General features: G+C 41.3%; 5 protein-coding genes across 5 annotated transcripts; 1 reads left to right on the top strand and 4 right to left on the bottom strand.

The window, feature by feature from the left end:
* Positions 1 to 45: 45 nt before the first annotated feature.
* On the bottom strand, positions 46 to 2,402 carry LOC658834 (uncharacterized protein). Its single transcript, XM_008202064.3, has 5 exons — positions 2,262 to 2,402; positions 2,076 to 2,205; positions 1,803 to 2,026; positions 1,330 to 1,751; positions 46 to 941 (listed from the first exon to the last, which is right to left on the bottom strand). The coding sequence occupies exons 1-5, from the start codon at positions 2,276 to 2,278 to the stop codon at positions 97 to 99; spliced, it is 1,638 nt and encodes a 545-aa protein (XP_008200286.1). The 5' UTR covers positions 2,279 to 2,402; the 3' UTR covers positions 46 to 96.
* LOC658905 (2-oxoglutarate and iron-dependent oxygenase domain-containing protein 3) lies at positions 2,394 to 3,803 on the top strand. Its single transcript, XM_965256.4, has 4 exons — positions 2,394 to 2,531; positions 2,581 to 2,663; positions 2,716 to 3,307; positions 3,355 to 3,803. The coding sequence occupies exons 1-4, from the start codon at positions 2,523 to 2,525 to the stop codon at positions 3,625 to 3,627; spliced, it is 957 nt and encodes a 318-aa protein (XP_970349.3). The 5' UTR covers positions 2,394 to 2,522; the 3' UTR covers positions 3,628 to 3,803.
* On the bottom strand, positions 3,793 to 13,332 carry FASN1 (Fatty acid synthase 1). The gene is made up of 6 exons (XM_008202063.3): positions 13,174 to 13,332; positions 9,257 to 11,729; positions 8,949 to 9,207; positions 4,606 to 8,688; positions 4,316 to 4,555; positions 3,793 to 4,264 (listed from the first exon to the last, which is right to left on the bottom strand). Exons 2-6 carry the CDS (start codon positions 11,707 to 11,709, stop codon positions 4,148 to 4,150), a joined length of 7,152 nt encoding a protein of 2,383 aa, XP_008200285.1. The 5' UTR covers positions 11,710 to 11,729; positions 13,174 to 13,332; the 3' UTR covers positions 3,793 to 4,147.
* A 3,910-nt stretch (positions 13,333 to 17,242) lies between these two features.
* On the bottom strand, positions 17,243 to 20,229 carry LOC658978 (uncharacterized protein). The gene is made up of 6 exons (XM_008202065.3): positions 19,255 to 20,229; positions 18,876 to 19,204; positions 18,662 to 18,825; positions 17,869 to 18,338; positions 17,600 to 17,824; positions 17,243 to 17,554 (listed from the first exon to the last, which is right to left on the bottom strand). Exons 1-6 carry the CDS (start codon positions 20,069 to 20,071, stop codon positions 17,304 to 17,306), a joined length of 2,256 nt encoding a protein of 751 aa, XP_008200287.2. The 5' UTR covers positions 20,072 to 20,229; the 3' UTR covers positions 17,243 to 17,303.
* Positions 20,230 to 20,717: 488 nt separating this feature from the next.
* Positions 20,718 to 22,925, bottom strand: Ent3 (Equilibrative nucleoside transporter 3). The gene is made up of 8 exons (XM_008202066.3): positions 22,592 to 22,925; positions 22,384 to 22,538; positions 22,208 to 22,336; positions 22,087 to 22,161; positions 21,812 to 22,038; positions 21,572 to 21,764; positions 21,094 to 21,522; positions 20,718 to 21,046 (listed from the first exon to the last, which is right to left on the bottom strand). Exons 1-8 carry the CDS (start codon positions 22,762 to 22,764, stop codon positions 20,796 to 20,798), a joined length of 1,632 nt encoding a protein of 543 aa, XP_008200288.1. The 5' UTR covers positions 22,765 to 22,925; the 3' UTR covers positions 20,718 to 20,795.
* Between the last annotated feature and the right edge of the window lie 203 nt (positions 22,926 to 23,128).

Below are 23,128 nucleotides of genomic sequence, written 5' to 3'. Positions count from 1 at the left end.
TAGTACTGCCAACGTAACACTTGCGCAAAGGTGAATCCAAAAAAATTCTTTTGAAATCAAATAATTTATATTTGTTTAATAATAAAATTTAACAACTTAAAGTATCATCCACAAGAATCTGAAAATAATAGACACTCCTAACACAACTAGGGTGATTAGCACCCTCACATCGTCCGTTTTCTTCAACTTGACTCCCGAAACTTCGCCGTGTTGTAATGGCTTGGCAATTCCAGGCATGACCTGGCTTAGGGGTTCCCCCGTCATTGAGAATTTCGTCGCACTCACAATTTTCACAGTGACCAGCTTCCCCATGTACTTCTCATCTTTCGGCACCAAAACTTGCTCGTAAAATTTGTTATGCCCCACGTAATGTTTCTTATCGTGGGACACTTCCGTTACTAGCACCTCCTGTACTTCCCCTACTTTCTTATCATACGGCTGATACGAATAAAACAAATCGGTCAACCGCTTAGTTCTGCCTTTCACTTCTTGCGCTGGTATTCTCGGAAGCAGAGCCGCCGGTGTGCCAGGCCTTGGGAAGAACTGGTTGATAAATAAACTAGGGAACTTGTATTTTTCGCATAGGGATAAAGTGTCTTCAAAATCTTTTTCCGTTTCTGTGGGAAATCCACAGATTATGTCGGTGGCAATCGTCATGCCTGGGATTTGCGATTGGAGGAAATCAACAACGTGTTCAAAATCTTTTCGGAAGTATTCGCGTTTCATGTCGGAGAGGACTTGGTCGCTTCCGGATTGGACTGGAACGTGGAGAAAACTGTACACACGGGGGTGGTTCATTATTTTTGCAACTTCTGATAAGTGTTCGAGGATGTAAGGGGGGTTGGTCATCCCTAATCTCAAGCGACAGCCTTCAGGAATTACTTCGACAAGCTTCCAAAGCAGCTCCGGGAGCGAAGTCCCGATGTCCCTTCCATATGTGCCTAAAATAAGCCAGAATTAAATTTCAGGCCAAAGTGCGACGACAGTTTTTTTTGAAGGACTTGTCTTCACTCTGCTCGTCACATTGCAAACATTTACGATTCTTTAATAGATAAACTCAGTTGTTAGAACAACTCTAGCTAGAACCTAACAAGAACTGGGTAAAATATGTACTCTAATTTTTATTGTAACAATTATTTTAACGATATTTTGCAAAATATTTGCAATTCTATTTGAAAAACCTGCAAAAACGCAAAAACAAAAATATCATTTTTGTCCCAATGCAGTGATTATTAAGTTTGTTACTTCTGCAATGAAAAATATTTGGGGAAAAACATATATTCGGGTTTTAAACGTTGCCATAGCTCACTATGATGCAAAATTAAATACCTGTATCTTCCGACGTGAGCCATATCTCAACAACACCCTCTTCAAAAGCTTGTTTCGCCCTTTCCACGATCTCTTCAGGTGGATAACTTCCTAATTCCCCCCTGGCATGTTTAGTTTTACAGTAAGTACACTGATTTAAACACCCTGTATTGATAGCAATAATTTCAATCAAGGGATTTCGCCTAACTTTAGGCAACAGCAAAGAAGCACCCCCAATTTTTTTCCCTTGTTCTTTTTTTGTACCCAACAATTTGACCGTATTTCCCTTCAAAGTCTCCTCAACAACTTCCACAACTCTGTCAATTTGCTGCACCCCTATAATGCTAAGACCTTGAATGAAGGAGGCTTTAGGGGCGCCCTGCGGGACACAACCGGCCACAACAATGTACTTTCCTAGTTCTTTGGCCTCTTGAATTTGATTTCTGTAAAAATTATTGAAAGATTTTATCAATAATGTGGTAAAAAAAAATTACCTAAAGTGATCCTCAGCTGGGTTTTTGACTGTACAACTATTGAGTAACCAAAGGTCGGCCTCTTTTTTGTTTTCGGTCAATTTGTAACCGTAAGCAGTCAACTGACCAGCCATGTACTCAGTGTCTGAGCTGTTGTGGGCACAGCCCCACGTTTTAATGTAAATTTTTTGAGTCCCTGGAATATTTTCACCGCTGACTGGCTCCACATTTTCAATCTTTTTGTCCTACAAACAAATGCATAATTTTTGCCGAACTTTAAGACACAAATTTTACCCTCTTTTTAGCTTTGACTTTAACGTTTTTACGCGAACTGTATCGTTCTTTCGGTGTTATGTCTTGAGCGGATACAAGGTCCTCAATGTCGTCGATTATTTCGGCACATGGGGCCGAAGGATTTAAATCGCTGTTTATCAAATAAAAATACAATTTAGTTGAAACATAATAGGCCTAAAAAAATACCTGTTTTCTGCTATCATTGTGTAATTACGTGGCACTTGAAAGTAATTTTATGCTTTTTGCATTCAAACCCTTTGTTCTTTTCGATTTGTTGTAAAAAAACTGTTGCAAACTGACACGAGTTCTCGAATATTAGGTTATATTTGCCCGAGTTTTAGGTTATGAAATGTGTCAAAAAAATGGAGATGTCAAAATAAGGGATGTTTTTTTAATTACTCGTTAATTTTACAATTTGATGTAATTTCCACCAGGAATTGGATGTAAATGACAAACGTGTGATCTACCAATACACTTTTGGACACAAATTATTAGAATTTTTTAGGTTATGACCGGAATAACAAAGGCACAAAAACGCAAGAACGGTGAAAAGAAAAATAACGATGTGAAAGAAACACCAACACCTTAGTACGATTTTTATTATTCCACGTTAAGCGTTCTGATCTTTTGTACATTTTAGCCGTTATGGCCCCATGCCAAAGTTCCCAAATCAGCGCATTTGGAGCCGAGGTATTGTCATATTAGGAGTTCTCTTATACGTTTGGTACACGTCAAAGGATGGCAAAGAAGTGTCGTTGGCGAAGCAAAAGGATATTTTACCCATGAGGGGGCAAACGGTGGACTGTGACACCAAATATTTGGATGAAATTAAACAATTCCCCACTTGTGTTCCAATTAAATGCGGGAGGTTTGTCTCCGATAAACTTGTCACAATTAACGAAGCAGAAACTCTGCTAAATGTGGCCAAGAAAGGAATCAGTCTAGGGGGCTCCTCTGGAGGCGCTTCAATCTTGGACATCCACTCAGGTGCCCTTTCGTTTGGGGAGAAATTTGTAAATATTTACACCCTGAAAGGGTCAGAAAAGTTCATCACAGCGTCGGATTTAGCAATTTATAAAATTGTCAAAAATAAGATCAAACATGCAATTGCTGAAAATTTCGGTATAGACAGTGAAAGTCTGTACTTGACGCATCCAACTTTTTTTTCGAAATTGTCCAACTTGGAGTCAAAGACGCCCCACGATGAGTATTGGCACATTCATGTGGACAAGGTGCCTATTTTAATTTATCAAAGTTAGTTTTCAAATATTTTTTTCAGGAAACTTATGAGTCATTTCATTACACATCGTTGTTGTATCTCACGGATTTTTCTAACGATTTTAAAGGAGGACGTTTCGTGTTTGTAGACGATGCCGAGAAACCGATGAAAAATGTTACAGTAGAGCCCAGGAAAGGAAGAGTCTTGATGTTCACCTCAGGTGCTGAGAATCCCCATTTTGTCGAACGAGTGACTTCTGGTGTTAGGTACGCAATTACCGTTTCGTTCACTTGTGACAAAACAAAGTCAATCAGTGATCCAGCAGCACATTAGCTAGTCAGTAAGTAATTAGAGTACTTAAACATTCCTCAGTATAAGTAATGGTTCGAATAATCGAGGCCGCACTGTAGTTACTGTAGATAACTGTTATTTGCCCTGTATTTATTCTAAAATACAGTATTGTTTAAAGTATTGTGAAAGTGGGTATTAAAACGTAGCTTTCGATTGAACTTGTTTATTATTCATATATTTACACCAGAATGATTGTGACCGCCAAAGTTGTGACAATGCTACAAAAGTCAAGCAACAAACCTTGTATCATTACCAGAACCGTTAAAATTGAACTAAACATCAACAACATCTAGTCTTTGGTACTCCCAAAAATACAAAAATAAATGCGTCTACAAAATAAATTACAAAACTGCGCTGTCTAATCAAAAATAAATTAGTTTTTTATATTATATAGCTCGTATATAGTATAAAAATACTTAAAGCTACAACTATTTACAAAATTAAATTACAAAAATATCTACATACTGTGCCCAAAACTCATGGATGCGATGCAAGTCAAAAATTACGCTTTGATAAAATCGTTGTGTATGATATTGGCAATCTTTTGCACAGTCGAGCCGCCTAGAATTGACCGGTGGTTGCCTTCAAGGGCTTGCACTTTGAGTTTGCCTTTGCACACCTGTAACCACAATTAGAACCGTTCGTTCATTCACACAAGTGGCAAACTTACCTCAGAAAGCCCATAATCGTCACCCATTTGCACGTAATTATCTATGGCCCTGATGAGCGTGACTGGACCTTTGAATTGCATGTTGGGCTTGTACTTGTCGGCTGCTACCAACTTGTAGTAGAAACTGGCCGCAGCAGCTGCCAATTGTTCCTTGGGGTAAGGGGCGGCACCTGACACCAGCTGAGTGGCTCTAGCCACGCGTTCTTCCCAAGTTTTGAGTGACATCAACTCGGTCACAGCCTAGTAAAGTCGTATTAATTCGTGCGGAAACATTCGAATTAGTGACTCACCTTTTGTTGGTCGATGTCTTTGAACTGCAGGGCGAAGTAAACCAAAGCTTCGCTTTGCTCAGCCGCCGTGTTTCCTTGCAAACTCTTGGTGTTCCTGGCTTTGCCGGTGTGGGTCGCTACGTAAGTGGGCGACCCATCGATGAACAAGAGTTTGACTTGTTCGCCACTATTTTCGAGCTGGACGCCCATTTCGAAAGCAACGCAGGCACCAAACGAATAGCCGACCAGCGTGTAAGGGCCTTTCGGTTGAACGGTTTTGATCTGCTTGTTGTAATATTGGGCCAAGTCACCAATACTCGTCAAGGGTGTGTCTTTGGTACACTGTAGACCATACACCGGGGCTTCAATATTACTAGCCAGCACTTGCAAAGCATCCACCACTCCCTCAATGGGGTGTAGAACAAACACTGGATTTTTCTTCGAGTCGCCACCTTTGCTCTTCATCTGAACCAAACATTTGCTGGGCATAATTTCCGCGTTTTTGTCGAACTGCACTTGGTTATCGCCAGCTGGGGCCGATGTCTCCACCGGAGCGGCTCCACCACTTCCCAACTCGGTTAATTTCCCGAAAGTCAACGCTCGGATTTCCTGGGCATTGAGCACTAGGTCGTAGTTGCGTTCAAGCGTTTGCTTGATTTCGGCGCCCATTAACGAGTCCATGCCCAAATCGGCCAAAGAAGCCGAAGCCGTGACCGTGGACGCGTCTTTGATACCCAGAATATTGGCAACGGCGTCGATGAGACTCACTTGGTTGGCGTCCGCACCGGCTTTGTGCTTCTCAGCCAGGACCATGCTCGAAACCACTGCATTGGGTTGTTGGAGGAACGTGTCCATGGTAGTGAGACACGAGGCCATCCTCTGGGGCAAAGTCCCGCCGACTTCGGTATCGTTCCCGCCCATGGTCTCCAGGATAAGACCAACATCGCCGATGGCCCCCCATTGAATGGCCACACCTGGGAGTCCCGCCGCTTGCCGCGCCTCGCAGATGCGCTCCATGGCGGAGTTGGCCATGCCGTAGTTTGATTGTCCGGCATTGCCCCGTCCGCAGGAAACGGACGAGAAGTTGACGAAATAGTCGAGATGTGGCGCTAGTGAACGGGAGGCGGCGTCCAGTTGTTTGCTGCCGTCGACTTTGGGCTTGCAGGCCGTTTTGTAGTCGGCTTCGGTCTGGTTTTCCATCATGGCGTCCCGGAGGACCACGGCAAGGTTGAAAATACCGCCAACTGGGCCCAAACCATTGGCTTCTTCCAGCAAACGGCGGGCCCCTTTTTCGGTGGTGGCATCAGCGGTGGAAATCAATACTTTTACGCCTGAATCGCGCCACCTCCTCACACACAGTGACTGGTACCCGGTCTTGATCCCACTGCGGGACGTTAGCACGATTTTGGAGGCACCACGTGTGATGAGCCAGTTGGCTAGTTCGAGCCCGAAACCACCCAAGCCGCCCACGAGGACGTAACTCTTGTCCGGGTCCATGTAGGTTCGAGGGATGGCAGTCACGGTCTTGGGTTTAGGGCGCTGCGCCTTGCGACTTTCCTCGTCCCGGATCTTGAGGACGACTTTACCGATGTGTTTGCCAGAGGCCATGAAACGGAACGCTTGTTCCGTCTGATTTTCGTTGAAAACGGTGCTTGGAAGCGGCTTCACAGCCCCGTTGGCAATGCCCTCGTTAATCAAACGGACGACTTCGCGCTTATCGGGACCGTCACTGTCCAGCAACGCGTCAAGGAGAATCCCATGGAACGTGGTATTTTTCAAAAAGATGCTCATACCCAGCGGCGAATTGTTCGAAAGATCGACTTTACCAATCTCCAAAAAGCGGCCCCCGATTGCCAGACACCGCACGGACGCTTGCAGCTGGTGATTCGCCAACGAATTGAGGACCAAATCAACGCCACGGCCATTGGTTTGAGTCAAAACCATTTGTTCAAAGCTTGTATCACGCGAATTTCCAATACAGTCGTCGTTAAGTTGCGGGAACGTCTTCTTGAGGAAATCCCTCTTGGCTTGACTGCTCACTGTCGTGAAAACCTTGCAGCCCATGTGGAGGGCTATGGCAATGGATGCTTGCCCCACACCACCGGTACCAGCATGGATGAGAATCGACTCGCCTGGTTTCATGCCACCGCGCACAATAAGGGCGTAGTAACTTGTACCGTAAACCACTGGAATTGTTGCGGCTTCCTCCAAACTCCATTTCTCCGGGACTTCCCATAAAAATCCAGTGTCGGCAATCACAGTAGTTGCGAGACTCCGTGCCTCAACCATCCCCATCACTCTTCGTCCTTTACTGTCCCGTCCCGAGAATTCCAAACCGAGGATGCAGTCCTGTCCGGCCAAATCGCCAGGTAACGCGTCCGGTGGGAGTTTCCCAGTCGCTAGCATAATGTCACGGAAGTTAAGAGGGGCGTAATAGACGTGGCAAAGCTCGGATTTGGCGTCACCGCCTTTGTAGTAAGTCAAGGGGCCTTCGATCCATCTCAAACTGGACAAATCACCCCGAGTCAGAGTGTTAATGTAGGCGTGTTCCACTTGTAATTTGCCACCGTCGTGGTCATGGTCGAGCAAAATGTGTCTGAAGGAGCCCCAGACGTTCTTTTTCAAAACATTATGGACCAGATCTTTTTTCAATTGTTGTTCGTAAGCTGACAGGGAAAATTTCGGTGCGTTTGTGTCCTGGATGAAGACGGCTCGGATCCCAACACCGCCTGGCTCCTGTTTCAAACAATTGACCATTCCGACTAACCCAGTGAGTTCTTCCCCTTGGACGTACAAGTAGATTTTGCTACCGTCACCTTCACTCTTCTTCATCGCGTCTTTGACAGGTTCCACCCACGCGAAATTATTTTCAGTGATTTGGATTGCAGTTGAGTCAGAACGAACATCGACCGGTTTTCTCAATAAGACATAGCTTTTCGTTGGCGTGACTTGAGTACTCACTACGATGAGCTCCGTTGTTGACAATTTGCCACTGTTAATGGCCCCTTTGGGTTCTTCCAGAAGCACGAACCCGCCGTCTTTGATACAGTTGGCGGCATTTTCAATCAAATTAATTTTGCCGTGTGTTAACGCATCGGTTAGCACGACAAGGTGCAAGTTTTGATCGATTGGATTGGAACTAACGTCTTTGTGGACCACTTTAACTCCACTGCTTTCCAAAGCTGCGCTATCAATTGAATCAGAGGTTACTACAGAGGCGTCAACTGCAAGCATAGGTTCCCGTTCGAGGATATCTTTAACACTTGGTGCTAGAATCGCTTCGACCGGTCGTCCACTCACAACTTCGGCCACTTTGAGTTTCAGGGCCCCTGAGCTGTTTTCGAGCACCGTTTGCAAAAGAACAGTAAGGGCATGCGTTTTAGCCTTGTCTTGATTCTCGCTGAGTGCTGTGTTATTTTCAAAAGGCACGAATTGGTATTTTTCCAATTTGGGTGGTGATTGTGCTTGTTGGCGTCTGGGGGCCAAACTGGCCTTCATTCCGCGGAGCTCAATACCCCCTGATTTGATAACCCCAATATTGCGGTACATGTATACACTGGGATCTTCCTCTTTGAGGCCATTGAGGTACTGGAGGTGTTCCTTGGGGTTGATCACACATCGTTGCAGTCTAGTCGGGAGGTAAAGCTCGCGGGTGTTTTGCCCCAAGATGGAGAATTGGAGCATTGTATCGATGTAACTGATCCAGTTGTTGCTCCATTTGAGTTTTCCGGCGATTCCTTTGTTGTCGGATTCGGCAATTCCGCGGAAAACTCCGTCGTAGTCGTAACCGCGTAGTCGCAGTTCTTTGTAAATGTCGGCGGTGTTCAAGGGGAGTAAGTCTTTGGTTACTTCAGGGGTGGGTTTGGGCAAGTGCAGGAGTTCCTTGGAGACGTCTTCAGGGACGGAAATGCGGCCGGAGACGGCAACGGAACCACTTTCACACAGTTCGAATTCGCCAGTTCCTTCGAAAATGTTGATGAGGAATCGGACAGTGCCCTCTTTTGGCATGATTGTCGCGCGGTGGAATTGCACATCTTCGATGATGACGGGCAACTGCTCGTAGTCCTCGTTTCGCAGCTTGGCGAAGGTTTTCCATACGAGGGTCTAAGGGACAAAATAAAGTCAGTGTTAAAAGAATTATTTTTTACATAAAGTTGGTGTTTTAGATAGTTATAACAATAAAATTGCCACTGCTGACTGATATCTTGTCAAGAACAAAGTGTCTATTGAAAGATAAATTATTTCTAATGGACTATAGGTGTTAGTTGCGTATCTTTACATTTACTTTCAGCAAACTCCAAAACTTACTTTACGGCTGGTTAATTTTGTTTTACTGATTCTTATGCAAAATTTATAGAACGTACCAAGTAACCCGTGGCCGGGAAAAGCACCCTTCCCTCTATCGCATGACCGGCCAGGTACTGGTCATCTTCTTTGCTCAAATCAACTTCGATGACCAATTCCCCAGACCTTGAGCCCTTATCGCAGAAATTGGCCACGGCCCATTCGGTGGAGTGGTCCCACTGGATCATGGATGCGATCATGGGCGTTCCCTTACCGACCGGGAAGCTTACAGGGTGGTACAAATTGCCAACTTTAGGCTGGGCCCCAGCATTGTAAATCCTAAGAAATCGTTCAAAAATCTAAATTTTTACCAAAATTTTCAACTCACCGTCCAATTGCCGAAGTCAAAAACTCCACATTGTTTTCGTGCATCCGTTTCACCAGACTGATATTGGTGGACTTGGGCCCAATGGCACGCTTGAGGATACCTTGCAAAAGCCCAGCTGGTGCGATTTCAATAGCAATGGCGTTCTCAGGGACGTGTTTAAGCGCCTCGTGGAACAAAACGGGTGATAGGAGATTATTAACGTGATAGGCCGCTGAGCTTTGCTGTGCGAGAGGTGTGCCCCAGGCCGATTCAGGGATCGAGGACGAGATCCAGCGTGAGGTTCGTGGTTTCGGGTTAGGGATGATCGCCTCCAAGGCTTTGCGTAGCTTGGGGCCACCCTCGGCTATGTATTTGCTGTGGAATGCGATATTCGAGCTGTTGACTTTCTTGGCGAAGATATTTTCGGATGTTAATTGATCTACGAATTTATTGACGGCGTCCAGAGGTCCGGAAATTGTAACGTTGTCTTCGCTGTTGTGACACGCGGGGAACACATCAGGCGGGCAACGCCTCTTGGCCTCCTCCCATGTCAGGCCGACCGCAGCCATCTGTCCCGGGATTAGTTTACTCTCGATGATGGCTCTGCCTCTGGCGTAGGCCGCCAGGACGGCCTGTTCGGCCGTGAAAGTCCCATCGGCGTAAGCACAACCGACTTCGCCCACCGAATGCCCAACGATACCATCGGGCTCGATTTCCAAAGCTTTGAGGACGTCGGTTAGAGCGACCTGCATGGTGGCGATTGACACGAAGGAGTTGAGGACATTTTCGAAAGTCGCCTCGGTTCCATTGACTATAATATCCTCCAGGTTGATGCCGTGGGGTTTGAGGATTTCAGCGCTTCGTTTGATCGAGTTTCGGAACACTTCCACTTCCATCAGTTGCTTGGCCATGCCGGGCCACTGCGACCCCATCCCGCTGAACACGAACCAAACTGGTCGCTTCTCATTCGAGACTTCTGTAACTTCGCGAAGCGCCGGGTTACTGAGTACCGTAAACCCGCGATATGCGTGTCCAGTAATGTTACTTTTATGGATTTGGTCGATTAGAGCCAGGAACTCTTCGTCGTTTTTGTTCTTCTCGACATGGTCCAGGAACGTGTTTACCGCCTCAGGGGTGCGTCCGGAGACGCCCACCACTCGAGGAAGTGGGTCCGTGGGCCAGGACGCCTTCGGCTTTGGGTTCGATTTCAGGATAATGTGAGCGTTGGCTCCGCCAAACCCGAACGAGTTAACACCAATCAGCCCGCCTTTCCAGGGCTCGTTTTTCGCCACGACTTTAAGTCGACCGTCTAAGAGGGCGGGAATGTCGGTATTTGGCGATTTGAAGTGTAAATTTCCGGGGATCATTCCGGACTCCATGGCTATCACGATTTTGGCTAGGGAGCAGAGCCCGGACGCCGGTTCCGAATGCCCCATGTTGCTTTTAACCGAACCGATCATGAGCGGTTCTTTGCGGTTCTTGGTGCAGAAAAAGTCAGCGATTGAGTTGACTTCCTGGGGGTCGCCCACTTTGGTGCCGGTGCCGTGGGCCTCCACGTACGAAACCTCATTGGGGTCGACCCCAAACTCGGCATAAGTCTCTCGGATGAGCTGGTTTTGCATGGGACCGGCCGGGAATGTAATCCCCTGTTCCTTGTAACCGTCTGTGTTTATTTTGGCCCCAAGGACAGTAGCATAGACCCGGTGCGCAACACTGGCTTTTTGCAGAAAGACAACAACTGCGGCTTCCGACCTCACGTAACCATTCCCAGAGGCATCAAATGCCTTGCACATGCCTTGCGGACTCAGCATGCCCAGTCGGTGGAATTGCAACGAAGACGTGGGTTTTAAGAGGAGATTAACACCTCCAACTATGGCGGCATCACATTGCCCGGTTTTAATCGCAGTTATGGCTTGCTGTAAGGCAACTAAACTACTGGAACAGGCCGTATCTAGAGCATAACTCGGGCCGCTGAAGTCAAAAGTGTAGGAAATTCGGTTCGAAAACATGGCCCGGCAGCAGCCGGTCAGGCCGTAGCCGTTGATTTTGTCGGGGTCTTGGGTCCAGTATTCGGACGACTCGCTGTCGGAAACCCCGATAAAGACCCCGGTTTTGGAGCCCTTGATGTCGTTGGGGTTGACTCCGGCGTCCACGATCGCTTCGTAGGTCAGTTCGAGGAGAAGTCTGAGCTGGGGGTCCATCACGGTGGCCTGTTTGTGGTGGACGCCGAAGAAGGTGGCGTCGAATCGCGACAAGTCTTTGAGTTTGCCGGTGCGGGCCGGGAGGGTGTAGAGACCTGAAGGCCATCGTCGTGCATCGTCGGTTACTAGATCGACACCATCGAATAATTGTTGCTTGAATTCTTCGATGTTGCTGCTTTCCGGCAAACGGCCGGAAATTCCGGTGATGACGATGTCGTCGCTGATTGCGTTTACGTGGTGGCCGTTTTGTGCATCGGGGACTCGGGCAGGCATCGTGATTAATAAATTAAGTTCTGAAATTTTTCAACAATAACTTCACAATTTTGCAACAATGGACGAGGATGTGACGCGCAATTGGCTCATAAAGAAGTCGTAGAAACTCCGAGCGGTTATTTTTATTTGAGGCGAGCTTCAAAACTGATACGCTATCAAATCAAATGATCATAATTTAGTGTGTTCTTCTTAAAGTTCAATTAAATATCAAAATAAATGTAAATATTTTTTGACTTTGACATTGACAGGGCATGATAACAAATTCTCTTATTCTAGTTTAACTTTCGGTTCTGTCGTTCCTTAAACTGTAAATTTTTTGGCGTATATAATTACGAGCGTAACAGAAATCGCGTAACGGTTCCCACAATTATATTTTTAAGTCGATGTTTTGTGAGTACACTTTGCAGTTTTACAAGACTTGACACTATTTCCAGTCGTAAAATTTTATGGAACTTGATTAAAGTTCAATTGGGAAAATAACGCCAAATTTTGGTACTTCGGCTTCACTTAAAGAACCTAGTTATATGGGCCGTAACCATAAATTTTTGTATAATTATTACGACTGTTTTACGTTTTTTAACAAAACCAAATATTTTGCTCAAGTGGGTGCTTAAAACCGAGGTTGAAACGCATATTTAATTTACACACAAAATTATTATTTTCATTATTTTTTTATTACTGCATCAAACAAACAGGTAAGATATAAGTTTAGACTTCCATATGGTAAAAATTTTTTTTTAAAGAGTATTAAGTTCCAATTACATAATTTGTTTCCAGCAGGTAAACTTGTTAGGTATTTGACAATAATGAAACAATATTTACTGGTTAAACTCATCTATTCCCGGTATTATTTGTTTTGTATATTTACTTAGACGCGGAATATAGTTAAATCAATAATATTTTATCAATTTTAATTCCCTAAGGGCTGGAAGTTGCTGTTCCTTGTAATAGAGAGTTTAAAAGTAAAGCGATCATTATTGGGTTTCCCAATCAATAGATATAATTAGGAAAAATTTAAATAAATTTGGAAAAACTGTACTTTTTCTGGTAACAAAAATAAGAAGGCCTGTTACAACTGCAACTGGCCATAAAAATTATTTACGTTAATAAATGTGGGTAGTAAATTTTAAACAGCTCCACATAAAAAATGCTCTTACGGTGACTGATTTTGGGTGAGAAAAATTGTAGATATTTGAATTTAATTTTTGATGAAGGCAGTGGCGTACCATGCATAAATTAATGGCCACAGCTAGGTACAAGTAAACAAACATGACGTAATACATATTGGGTGATTCAAATAATGTGGTATCAATTTAAATGTTTCATGGGAAAAACACGAAATTGCAACAGATTACAATTGTCAATTGTTTGTAGTTAAAGTGTAATTTACTATGGAAAATGAGCCGGTGTTTCGTTTCACAGAAATTAAATAAAATCGATCAGTCAAGTTGAATTAATTCTTACCTAAATAAATCTAAATAATCCACAAATATCACAATAAGCACAACACTACCTATTATAAATAATATTCTAATAAATTCGCGTTCAACGCGTTGTACTCGCGAAATGAATATCCAAACAGTGCGCTTGCCATTTATCTGCCGCGGGATGTGGTCCTATGTCAGACCATGCGCCACAGCCAATGGTGTGTTTGCGTGGTTTGCTCGTGCCCCGTGAATGCCGTTGAAAAAGTCTGGTCGATACATGGGAATCATTCAAATAACCCATCAACGAAATTACTGGCTTTGATTGCTGTTTCAAGACGCTTTATTTGTCTTTGAGCGTTGTCTACAAGAGGCCGATTTTGGAGATATTTTTTAGTAATCAGCGCCGGTTATTGATTCATCAACCCCTTAGAAAAAATAATGCTATGTAAAAATATGCACAATTGTGTTTTTTTACGTGTTTTATACGTAATAAGTTTCTGTTCTTTGAACAAATTTTAAAAAAAATGTGGTTGAAGCACTAACTCCGGGATCTGCATTCAGTCCTAGATCTTTAAAGAAGTACTTTTTTCTGGTTTAATTGAATGTCTTAACAGAATTTTAGTATAATATACTTTATTATTTTATTTTAATTAAATTAATCATTTCTTGGACCAGTTCATATGTTTCTTCCACCTTCCATTAAGTTGGTGCGTGGTTCTTTAATAGGTAATAAATGTTATGAAAAATAATTAAGTTTTATAGTTTTTTTTTAATTGAATAATTAGTTTTCAGACTCTTCTTTATTTATTCTTCTTATCATACATTGAACGGACTGAAGATGGCAGGTTAATGCCGAAACGTCCCCCAAATATATGATGATCAGTAAAGAAGGATCTGAAAGCTAATTATTCAATTATGAAGAACAGGTCGTCAATTTTTGAATAAAAAAAACAAATTTCAATGTTGTAACTCTGACATCAAGAATGCCTTGGAAAAGGCATTTAGATTTCTCATAAAAAAGTGCCTTAAGAATGTCTTACTTAAAAATGTGTAGTTCTTTTGGTTTCGTTTAAAAAATAAAATCGAAAATTACAAAATTTTACGTTTTTTTCAATAATTCAGAAACTAAAAATGGGATATCTATTTTTTTTTTCAGATAATTGTTCAGCATAAAAATGTGCACTTTGCCCTGATATCCTCATGGTGGAGCTCGAAAAACGGACATTCTGTATACACCATATTCCGAGATGAACTCGGTTACAAATTTTGAAAAATGGCATAGTCTCAAATTTAATTAACAATTTTTTATTTCTTAAGTATACAAAATTGGGTGCTTCCGTGCACATGTACATAATTCTTTCAAGGTTTGGGAACGTGTTTTTGGTTAGATATGTATTGCATGTCAAAGAAAATTTGTGAATGTAACAAAGTTTTACTTCAGTTTAGAGATTTTAACTGAAAAAAATACGCATTTTTTTAAATACAGCAACTGTGGTCGTAAATTTCCAATGCCAGTTGAGTTTTTTGAAATGTAAGTTAATCGCTAATTTTTAATCTAAAGTGACAGTTAACACCGTTTGCTTTTATCAATTACGTTTGCTTACAAAACGACGCAGTGATAACGACGTAATAAACGCCTGGAAGAAATAGGTAATGGTCGGAATAAGTGTATCGCGAAAATAATGCATCACCAAAAACGTGATTTCGATTATTCACAAAATCGCTTTAATCTGTTGTATGGCAGATCACAACAAATTACAAACGATAATGGAAATGGCGTGATCATCACACGATGACAGTCGGTTCATTGCACCTGCGAAAACTAGAACAGAAAGTTAAGTTCTTATTGAAATCGGTACTGTGTCAGTTCTTCCGATATTTCGGCAATTACAGGGCCGTAGCCGTAACAAATTTTAAGGACCGGATTCTTGCTGAAATGTTCACGTTTCAGGTTTTGTTTATTCGCAAAATCGAGTTATTAATTTTGTCAGGGTCGGAGAAACCTTTGAAAATCATGAGATAATTACATAGCTTCCGATGAAGCTATTTGAAATAACCAAGTCAAGTGTACAACACCTACTCAAGTTCAAGGATATAGGTAAATAAGATATGCTGAGATGAATAAATTTAAAATACATCTTTTATTGACAAATCTGAAATTTTATAAAAATATCAAATTCTAGTCATAAAATAAAATTTTCAGGGGCATGTACTCGTGGAATGATTGTATTTTTTAATCAAAACATGACAATCCATTACTGTGAACATTCATTATAATTGTGGTGGTTGTTTTTTTTACATGAAATTGCCGTTTTAGCAATCAGGCGAACATTTGTTTGGTAATTGCGTGTTTTGTTAAAAGATTTTAAAGTTTTTTAACCTTGTTTATTCGATTTTTTTTAATCGTTATTTTTGGCACACTAGATCCGAACAACAAATAGATATCGGTTATTAAAGTTATTATGAAAAATCTATTTTTATATGATTCATAGATAATTTGGTTGTTTTTGTTTGTTTTTAAGTAAATTAATTTGTGAATAGATAAAAAACTAAATCCATGCAGAAATATGATGAAACGATTGTTGTAGTAACACAATTTATTTGTCATTTATTAATCTGTAAGACCTATCACGCAAAAATAATTCTTTATTACAACAGTGCAAATATTCGTTCGTCCGGTCAAATTATCACCCAGGTCAGCGAGGCAATGTCAGTGTCTAAAAGCAAAATTGAACTTGAATCTGGATTTCCATAACAGATATTAAAAAAATATCGTATGAGTGACCTGCACAATCTAATAAAAATAAAACATCGATAGTTTGCAGCTAAAGTTGAGTAATTTGTTTTTACTCTCAATTTTAGATTATTCTGCAATTGGTAAAATTGTAACAGGTGTAGCCAGTTTTTCTGGCATCAAGTCTTTTTTTCAAGAAATAATTGCAATACGAATTTCTTGTTTTATCAATTTACTGAGTAATTTTTCAAAGTGAGTGAACTGCAACAGTAGAACGATTTATTTGTTTTTGAAAAAAAACTACGTTTAACTTTTTGAAAGTGGAAATTTTTGAGATTTAATTAGGGTGAGGCGATTGCTGACCAGCACTGTCAAGACAGGTACCGCTGGAAAAATTCCTTCTGGGAAATACCCGAGAACTAATAAAAGACCCTCCATTATCTGGTTCAAAAAACTACGAACAGTGCTTCTGAATACCTACTCTTAAAATTTATTGTTGCGTATAAAACTTTGAGTATTTGAAATTTTGAGTGGAATTTTATTAAAATCGTTTTATAAAAAAAATTCAGACAAAAACTGGAAGGCGCATTAGCGACCAATTTAATTTATTTACATTAATTTTATCTTATATGTGATCGAGTGTTTAAAAAAGTAACTGTTTCATTATAATACTCATGCATAACCGAATATTTATTCAACAGAAATTTTCCTGAAGTTTATTTTGTTTTTAAAGGGGACAACTAACTTTAGTGACGTAGAGATGACCTTCGCTGCGAGAAAAGGTTGTATTGAAGTCATTGATTTTTACTAAAACGGGACACATTTATCTAGAATAAAGTACAATTTTCATTTTTTTTTTAACTTTTGTTTGTTCGCAATTTTATTAAAAAAAAAAACACGAATCAGAATGTAATAATTAGACTAAAGGCAAATCAGCTCTAAAAACCTTTTTTTGTGTTATGTAATGTCGATATCTTTTTGTTTACCAAATTTTATTTAAATATATGCTTATCTGTTAGTGCACAATAAGTGAACAAGTGAGTTCAGATAAATTTCGTCATTCTTGCGACAGCTGATCTTGTATTCTTTTAAAATTGTCAAAAAAATATAATTAGATTAAAATTAGAAGAAAAATCTAATTATAAAGTTGAAAATATTTCATAAATCTTACAAAAACATTCGTAAACTTTACATGTTGTTTTTTAAAGCAAGCTACACTGGTTTACCATTTAGGTGTACAAACAATTAAAAAATAACAAAAATTCCTCTGTATTTTTAAACAAGTTCTAATTAATATTTCATTAGTGTGATGTAAATGCTTTTTCAGAAAAACAGGACACCAGCTGAAATTTTTTAAATAAAAATACAATAATTTGTTGTAATTATTCTATTTTTTTAAGTTAAAACTTATGACAAATTAATTGAATGAACGACTAGTTTTTAGTGCTCGCTTGTTTAGCTTGAAGCTCGGCTTCTTCCTCCAGCAAAATCTCAACAGCTCGTGCTCTTCTTCGGCAGAGTGGTGTTTTCGCCCACCAAGTCTCAATTGCTTCTTCTTCTTCCTTATAAATCGGTATTTTTTTACACAACACATTGACCAGTTCCAAAGGACTCAGCGGATGTACTCTCAGTTGCAGCATTCTTTTTATTGTCATGACCTCCTCAAAAGTACTCACAATTGAGCCTGCAAGTAGATTAGTAACTCCAATTTTGAATAATAATTAATTACCGATCGTAAATCCATCGGAGATTTTACTGACAACACTGGTGTCAAACTGCCAGCTTATGGCGCTATATTTGCTCAAAAGATAACTCCAAACGCAATACCGTGAGCTATAATCGGGCTTCGGAACAAGAATAAATTTCTGGTACACTTGTTGGAGCAATTTCTGGTCGCTCTCCCACGGACAGTTTGAAACTCCTATCAACATTACGCGATCTTCGGGACTGAAATCTACTCAGAGTTAATAGTTTTCCCAAAATTCGGCATAAACGAACTTTTTACGATTTTTGGTAAATCTTTTTTGAGTCGTTTGGGGTCGGTTTTGTCCGTTTTTGGGATTTTTTTCACGAAAGGTCGTTCGGCACAGTCCATGTAAATCACCGATGGTTGCAACAGTCTTGACACTTTGACCACCAAGTGAATTAACATCGTCAATCCTGACTTTCCGGGATATTTCCCCACAATGTTGGACGGAGTTAAGTCAAAAAGAACCGCTCCTGCTTCGTTACAAATCGCATGGACTAGCATATCTTTGCCGCTTCCTTTGGGGCCACCTATCATTAACGACTTTATGTGGGGAGTAGTTTGGTGTAATTGGGGCGAAAGCAGTGGTATCACGCAATATTCAGCCACAATTTGTCTCATGTCTCCCAGAGCAATCGGGCGTTCACTCCCTTTGTTGTACACCACTGGATAGCTGTAAGAACGCTCTCCTTTGAAGTCGTCTAAATACACCTCTGGACACCTTTTGTAAAATCGGAAATTAATTGAAACAGACAATACATTCAAAGAAATAAAATAATAAATAAACCTTTGTTTTTGTTTTTCACAAAACACCTACACACCTATATTAACACAATAAAACATAATAACCAGTAACTCCCATTAAGTGAAATAGACCTTTTATCATCAGTTAATGTGTTTGCGAGCAGATATTGCAAGGTAAAATTCTGAGAACTGTATTTGAAAACGTGTAAGAGAGTGATTAATTTTTTTCGATTAATGGAAGTGTTGATAGTTTCTTGGACCACTCTTTATTGATTATAAATACTGTTATTATTAGCTTACTTCTTGATTATCCCGTTTGCTACCAATTCCTCAAAAAGTGACTCAGTAGTTCGGTCAGGAGTCAAGTCCTTCTCCTTTTTCTTCTTTCCTTTCTTACCGCCTTTTCTAGTTTTTTTACTACTTTTCTTTTTCCCCTTATGCCCTCTATCTTTATCCATTGCTTCCTACCAACATGATAAAACAATTATTTGTGTTTCAATAAAATAGACATTACCTGCAACAATAATAACTCCCCTTTCATCATTTCATCCACCACTTTCCTTAGCTCATTTTCCATACTGGTCATTTGTTCGTGTTCTATTATATCCATGTAGTGGAACTGTTTGGGATTTCCCGACTCGTCTTTATTCTTCCAAATCTCATCGTATTCCTCTTTGCGAGCATTCAGTTCGGGCACAAACACCGAAACCATTGCTTTAGTACTGACTTCCTCTCCTTCTTCGCCTTCTTGCTTGGCTTCTTTCTGTTTTGGCGCCTTGTCTTTTTTAGTTTTCGAGTCTTTGGACGAGATTTGGGTGGATTTGCTCATTTCACTATCCGTACCTACAATCATTGTAATAATAATCAAACAGTGAACATAATCAAAGTAAAACCTTGTCTGCTAAACAATAATCTCGAAGCAGCTCTCTCAGATCCCGTGTACTCTGGTATTTTCCCAGTTTGTGCCTTATATTCGTGCAACCAACCCCTCACTTGGTCACTCAACTGCTCCAAAACCACCCCTCTTTGGTACTTCTCCATGTGTTCCCTACATTTCTTCACGTCATTTTCATATTCCAACTGCCTTTTTTCCTGTAAAGATCGTCGGTACGCTTTAATTTCTAAGTCCTTGAGTACTTCAGCACTCTGAGTTTTTGGTGGTGGTATCATCCCAATCAGCAACATTTCTTGGAGTTTTCTTCGTCGAGTGGCCCTGCGGGCCACATACCCTCTCCATATTTTCTGAATGCGCAAAGCTGCCGGTAAGCTAATCCCTCCCCTTTGTTCGTCTTCGTCACCCCCTTCACCCACCACTGGCTTAGTCTTCTCTTTCATGTTCCTGATTTCTCGCATGAACTGTGCCCTGAGCCGGCCCTGTCTCGCCCTCTCGTGCACTTGTATTATTAAAATGGCTTGTTGTTCACTCATCGGGGGTTTGATTTCTAACTTATCAAGGAAACCCAACTTGCCCAAAACGCTCTCTATTAAGTTTTTTTGATACTCTAGTTCTTTTCGGCGCTCGTTTCGGAAACAAGAAGGGACTTTCAATTCACTTTGTTCAGGTGTTAGTTTTAGTTGTTCGAGAACGTCGCCACAGTGCGTCCACTCGCTTAGATCGGCTTCCACGAGGTCGTATTTCAGCTCGAGGATTCTTCCAAGTGTTGCTTCCAGGAGTTTTCGGATCAGTCTGCGTTTTTGGGGCTGTACCATTTGATCAACGCATTCCGAAAGGACGTTTGATACTAAAATGTATCTCACGTAGAGAGTGGCCAGTAATTGGCGCTGTTCTCGTCTGTCCACTTGCACAGCTTCGCTCTGAAGCGTTTCTGCGAGTAATTGTTGGACTTTTTTCCATTCGGAATCGTAGGTTTTGTGAGACATTTTTCGAAACAACTATAATACTTATCACGAAATTGTTTGATCAATAATTTGGAGTATTCATGCAAAGGGAAGTATCGGTAATTGTTGGTGCCCTAAGAAGTGGGGTCGGTTCACTATTTTTAGGCTCGAAGGCCTTTTCGTTTTCAGCAAAAATTTGGAAAAAATTATTGTCTAAAAACAAATTGATGCCATTTTTTTGGAAATTAAGGAATTCATTAAAGTATAAAGAAGTGATTGTCGGTCCATTATTGTTTTGCAGTGGAAATCTTTTTTGATAGGCTTTGTTTTCTGCAATAATTTGGAAAATTACACCATGCTTTGCCTAAAAGCCAGTCATGCGAAAGTATGATTTGCTCAAAAATTAGCTAATGCCAATGTATTTCAGAAAAAAAAACTATTACGAAGGATTCATCTAAAAACCAGCCAATGCTAAAATACTTTATTTAAGGTGGAAAAGTGAAATAAAATGAAACCATCGATATGATTTTTTATTAATGTTTTTAATAATGGTAATGTCTAACAAAGCCAGAATAGATACATTCGTTCCTATAATTTATCGACTAAAATCTGTGGAGTTGTCAGCACCAGTTGATAAAGTAGATGCCAGAGTAATGATTGTAACCGAAGTACTGCGGATGGTACCAGTCGTAAAGCTAATATTGACGGGAGACTCCGTCATCTTCATGTGGAGATGATTGAGGCTGCACGGATGGTTGTCCATAGGGTTCAACATCGATTCCAAAAAATACGCCATTAAAGATCCTGTAGTTAGTCCAAAATTATACAACAAAGTCATCATATTGCCTGAAAATTAATTTTCAAGAGGTGATAATCAGACCAGGAGATAATACCAGTGAGTTCCCTATAGCGATCGTCCACTTTACTCGGCGCCTGAATCATGGGAACGCTCCCCAAGATCCCATTACTGAAACCCAAAATCAACGCAAAGGTGAAGGCAGTCACCTCAGCCGAAAAAATCGGATTTGCCCTCGGAGCCACACACATGATCATTAAAGGAATCATTATGAGTCGAGCGACCGAACAGCGAACCAATCTACCACCAGTCCAGTATCTGGACGAAGACGCCAACATTTTCCCGAACAAATCGGCCCCATTGAACAACGCCATCATCAGAATGGGCATCCACGAACCCAACCGACAACTGATAATTTCCGAAGCTATCCCAGGGTACAGACACAGAGTGGCGAAATAAACCAAGCAAATCGATATCATGTACGGATGGATCGCTTTCGTGATTTCCCACCGCGCCAGTAAACCCCCTAAAAAATAAATCTGAGTCCACTTTGAAGCCTTTCGTGCGATTTTTACTTTTCATGCCGCTGAGTCCTCCAGCTGTACTCACACTTTGCCTACCTCTAATCACCACATCTTCCACTTTGTACGTGGGCACAGGGACGGGAGCCGACGGCTCGTAAGCCGGGTTGGCAAAACTGAGGGTGTTCCCCGGCGGGGGGCTGTTCTGGATCTTCAAAACCCCATACTGGGCGTCATTGGTCTCGATCTGGAAGCGCCAATTTCACAAAAATAACACAACAACTGATAAATTACCAGTCCTGCGTCTTCGCTCGGCTCAAGCGTGATCCTAGTCTTAGCCCTCTCGCATAAAGCTATGTAGAATTGTATAAAATCAGTTCTTCTGATAAGGTGGTACATGGCGAAGCATGTAGCTACAGCTGAAACTGACACGGTGAAAAAGTATATTGTACTTCCCCGGATTTCTGGTATCAAAAATCTGGTAAGGACCCGCACTGATGACGTAAAGACCCCAGAAGCGCCTGAAATTTGACTTTGGCGGAGGAGCTTCCAATTTTTGACCGACTTACTTTCACCTACCATCACAGCTTGGGTGTATCTCGCTGGCAGCATACTTGTATATCCGTAAAAACTTGACTGTTGTACTGGAAATTGCAAGTTGGTAACTGGGCTTAAAACTGGGTAAAATACCTGTGCAGCCGACTGCCACAACCGCCACAGCTGCCAAGTTAACACCGTAAGAAGTGGCAGTGCCGAAAGCTTCCCACCACACTTCGCAAACAACAACAAATATCAAAGTGATAAAAGACATGATATATCCTGAAACAATCCTTTGGGGAAAATCGTTAAACTTGGCAAAACTCTACCGAAATTGATTCTGGAATTGAGGGTGAAAGTCTCGACCAGCAAATTATTGCCCAGAACGGTCAAAAAAGCAACAGCGATGTACACCAAAGACATGTCGAAAACAACAGGAGTGTCGGGATACCTGACTTTGAAATAATCCATTGCCATTATGAAACTGCAAAGGCAAATATTATCCGTGTGGGTAAAGGTCAGGGTTCACTGATCTACCTATTGTAAGGGAGCAGAAAACCAGCACCACCGAGGACAAACGACAAATAGACCGCATTGTACGAATCTATGGGGGGTGATATATTTGAAAACGTGTTACTATTGTGGAAATCATTCCGCCGACGAGATTTTCCCAATTTGGAATAACCGTGCGCATCGCTGGACTCCTCCATTTCGAACGAAACGCCCGATTAATTGCTTTTATGCATATTTAGACGCCGATTTCACTCACACGTGTTATTATTATAATTTTAGATAAAATAAATATTGGAAAATTATTACACTTACATTTTTACAACAGAAATATCTTGCGCATGTTTCTAGGTCTATTGATTACAAAATTGCGCTTGCGGATCGAGACAAACTTGGCCAATTTCGGGTGCCCCTCTATATTCTACACCAAATTTTGGCAAAAATACCGCTTTTTTGAAAATTGCAATAAATTATTGTAATTTGAATGTAACGTAGGCAACCGGGGTTGTAGAGGTGTTCGGTGGGTTGCACCACTTTTATTTTTTTTTTAAGTTTTTTGTACTG

This window comes from Tribolium castaneum, chromosome 1 (assembly GCF_031307605.1).
Source record: "Tribolium castaneum strain GA2 chromosome 1, icTriCast1.1, whole genome shotgun sequence".
NCBI classification, from domain to species: domain Eukaryota; kingdom Metazoa; phylum Arthropoda; class Insecta; order Coleoptera; family Tenebrionidae; genus Tribolium; species Tribolium castaneum.
This window is presented reverse-complemented; position numbering and strand designations above follow the sequence as displayed.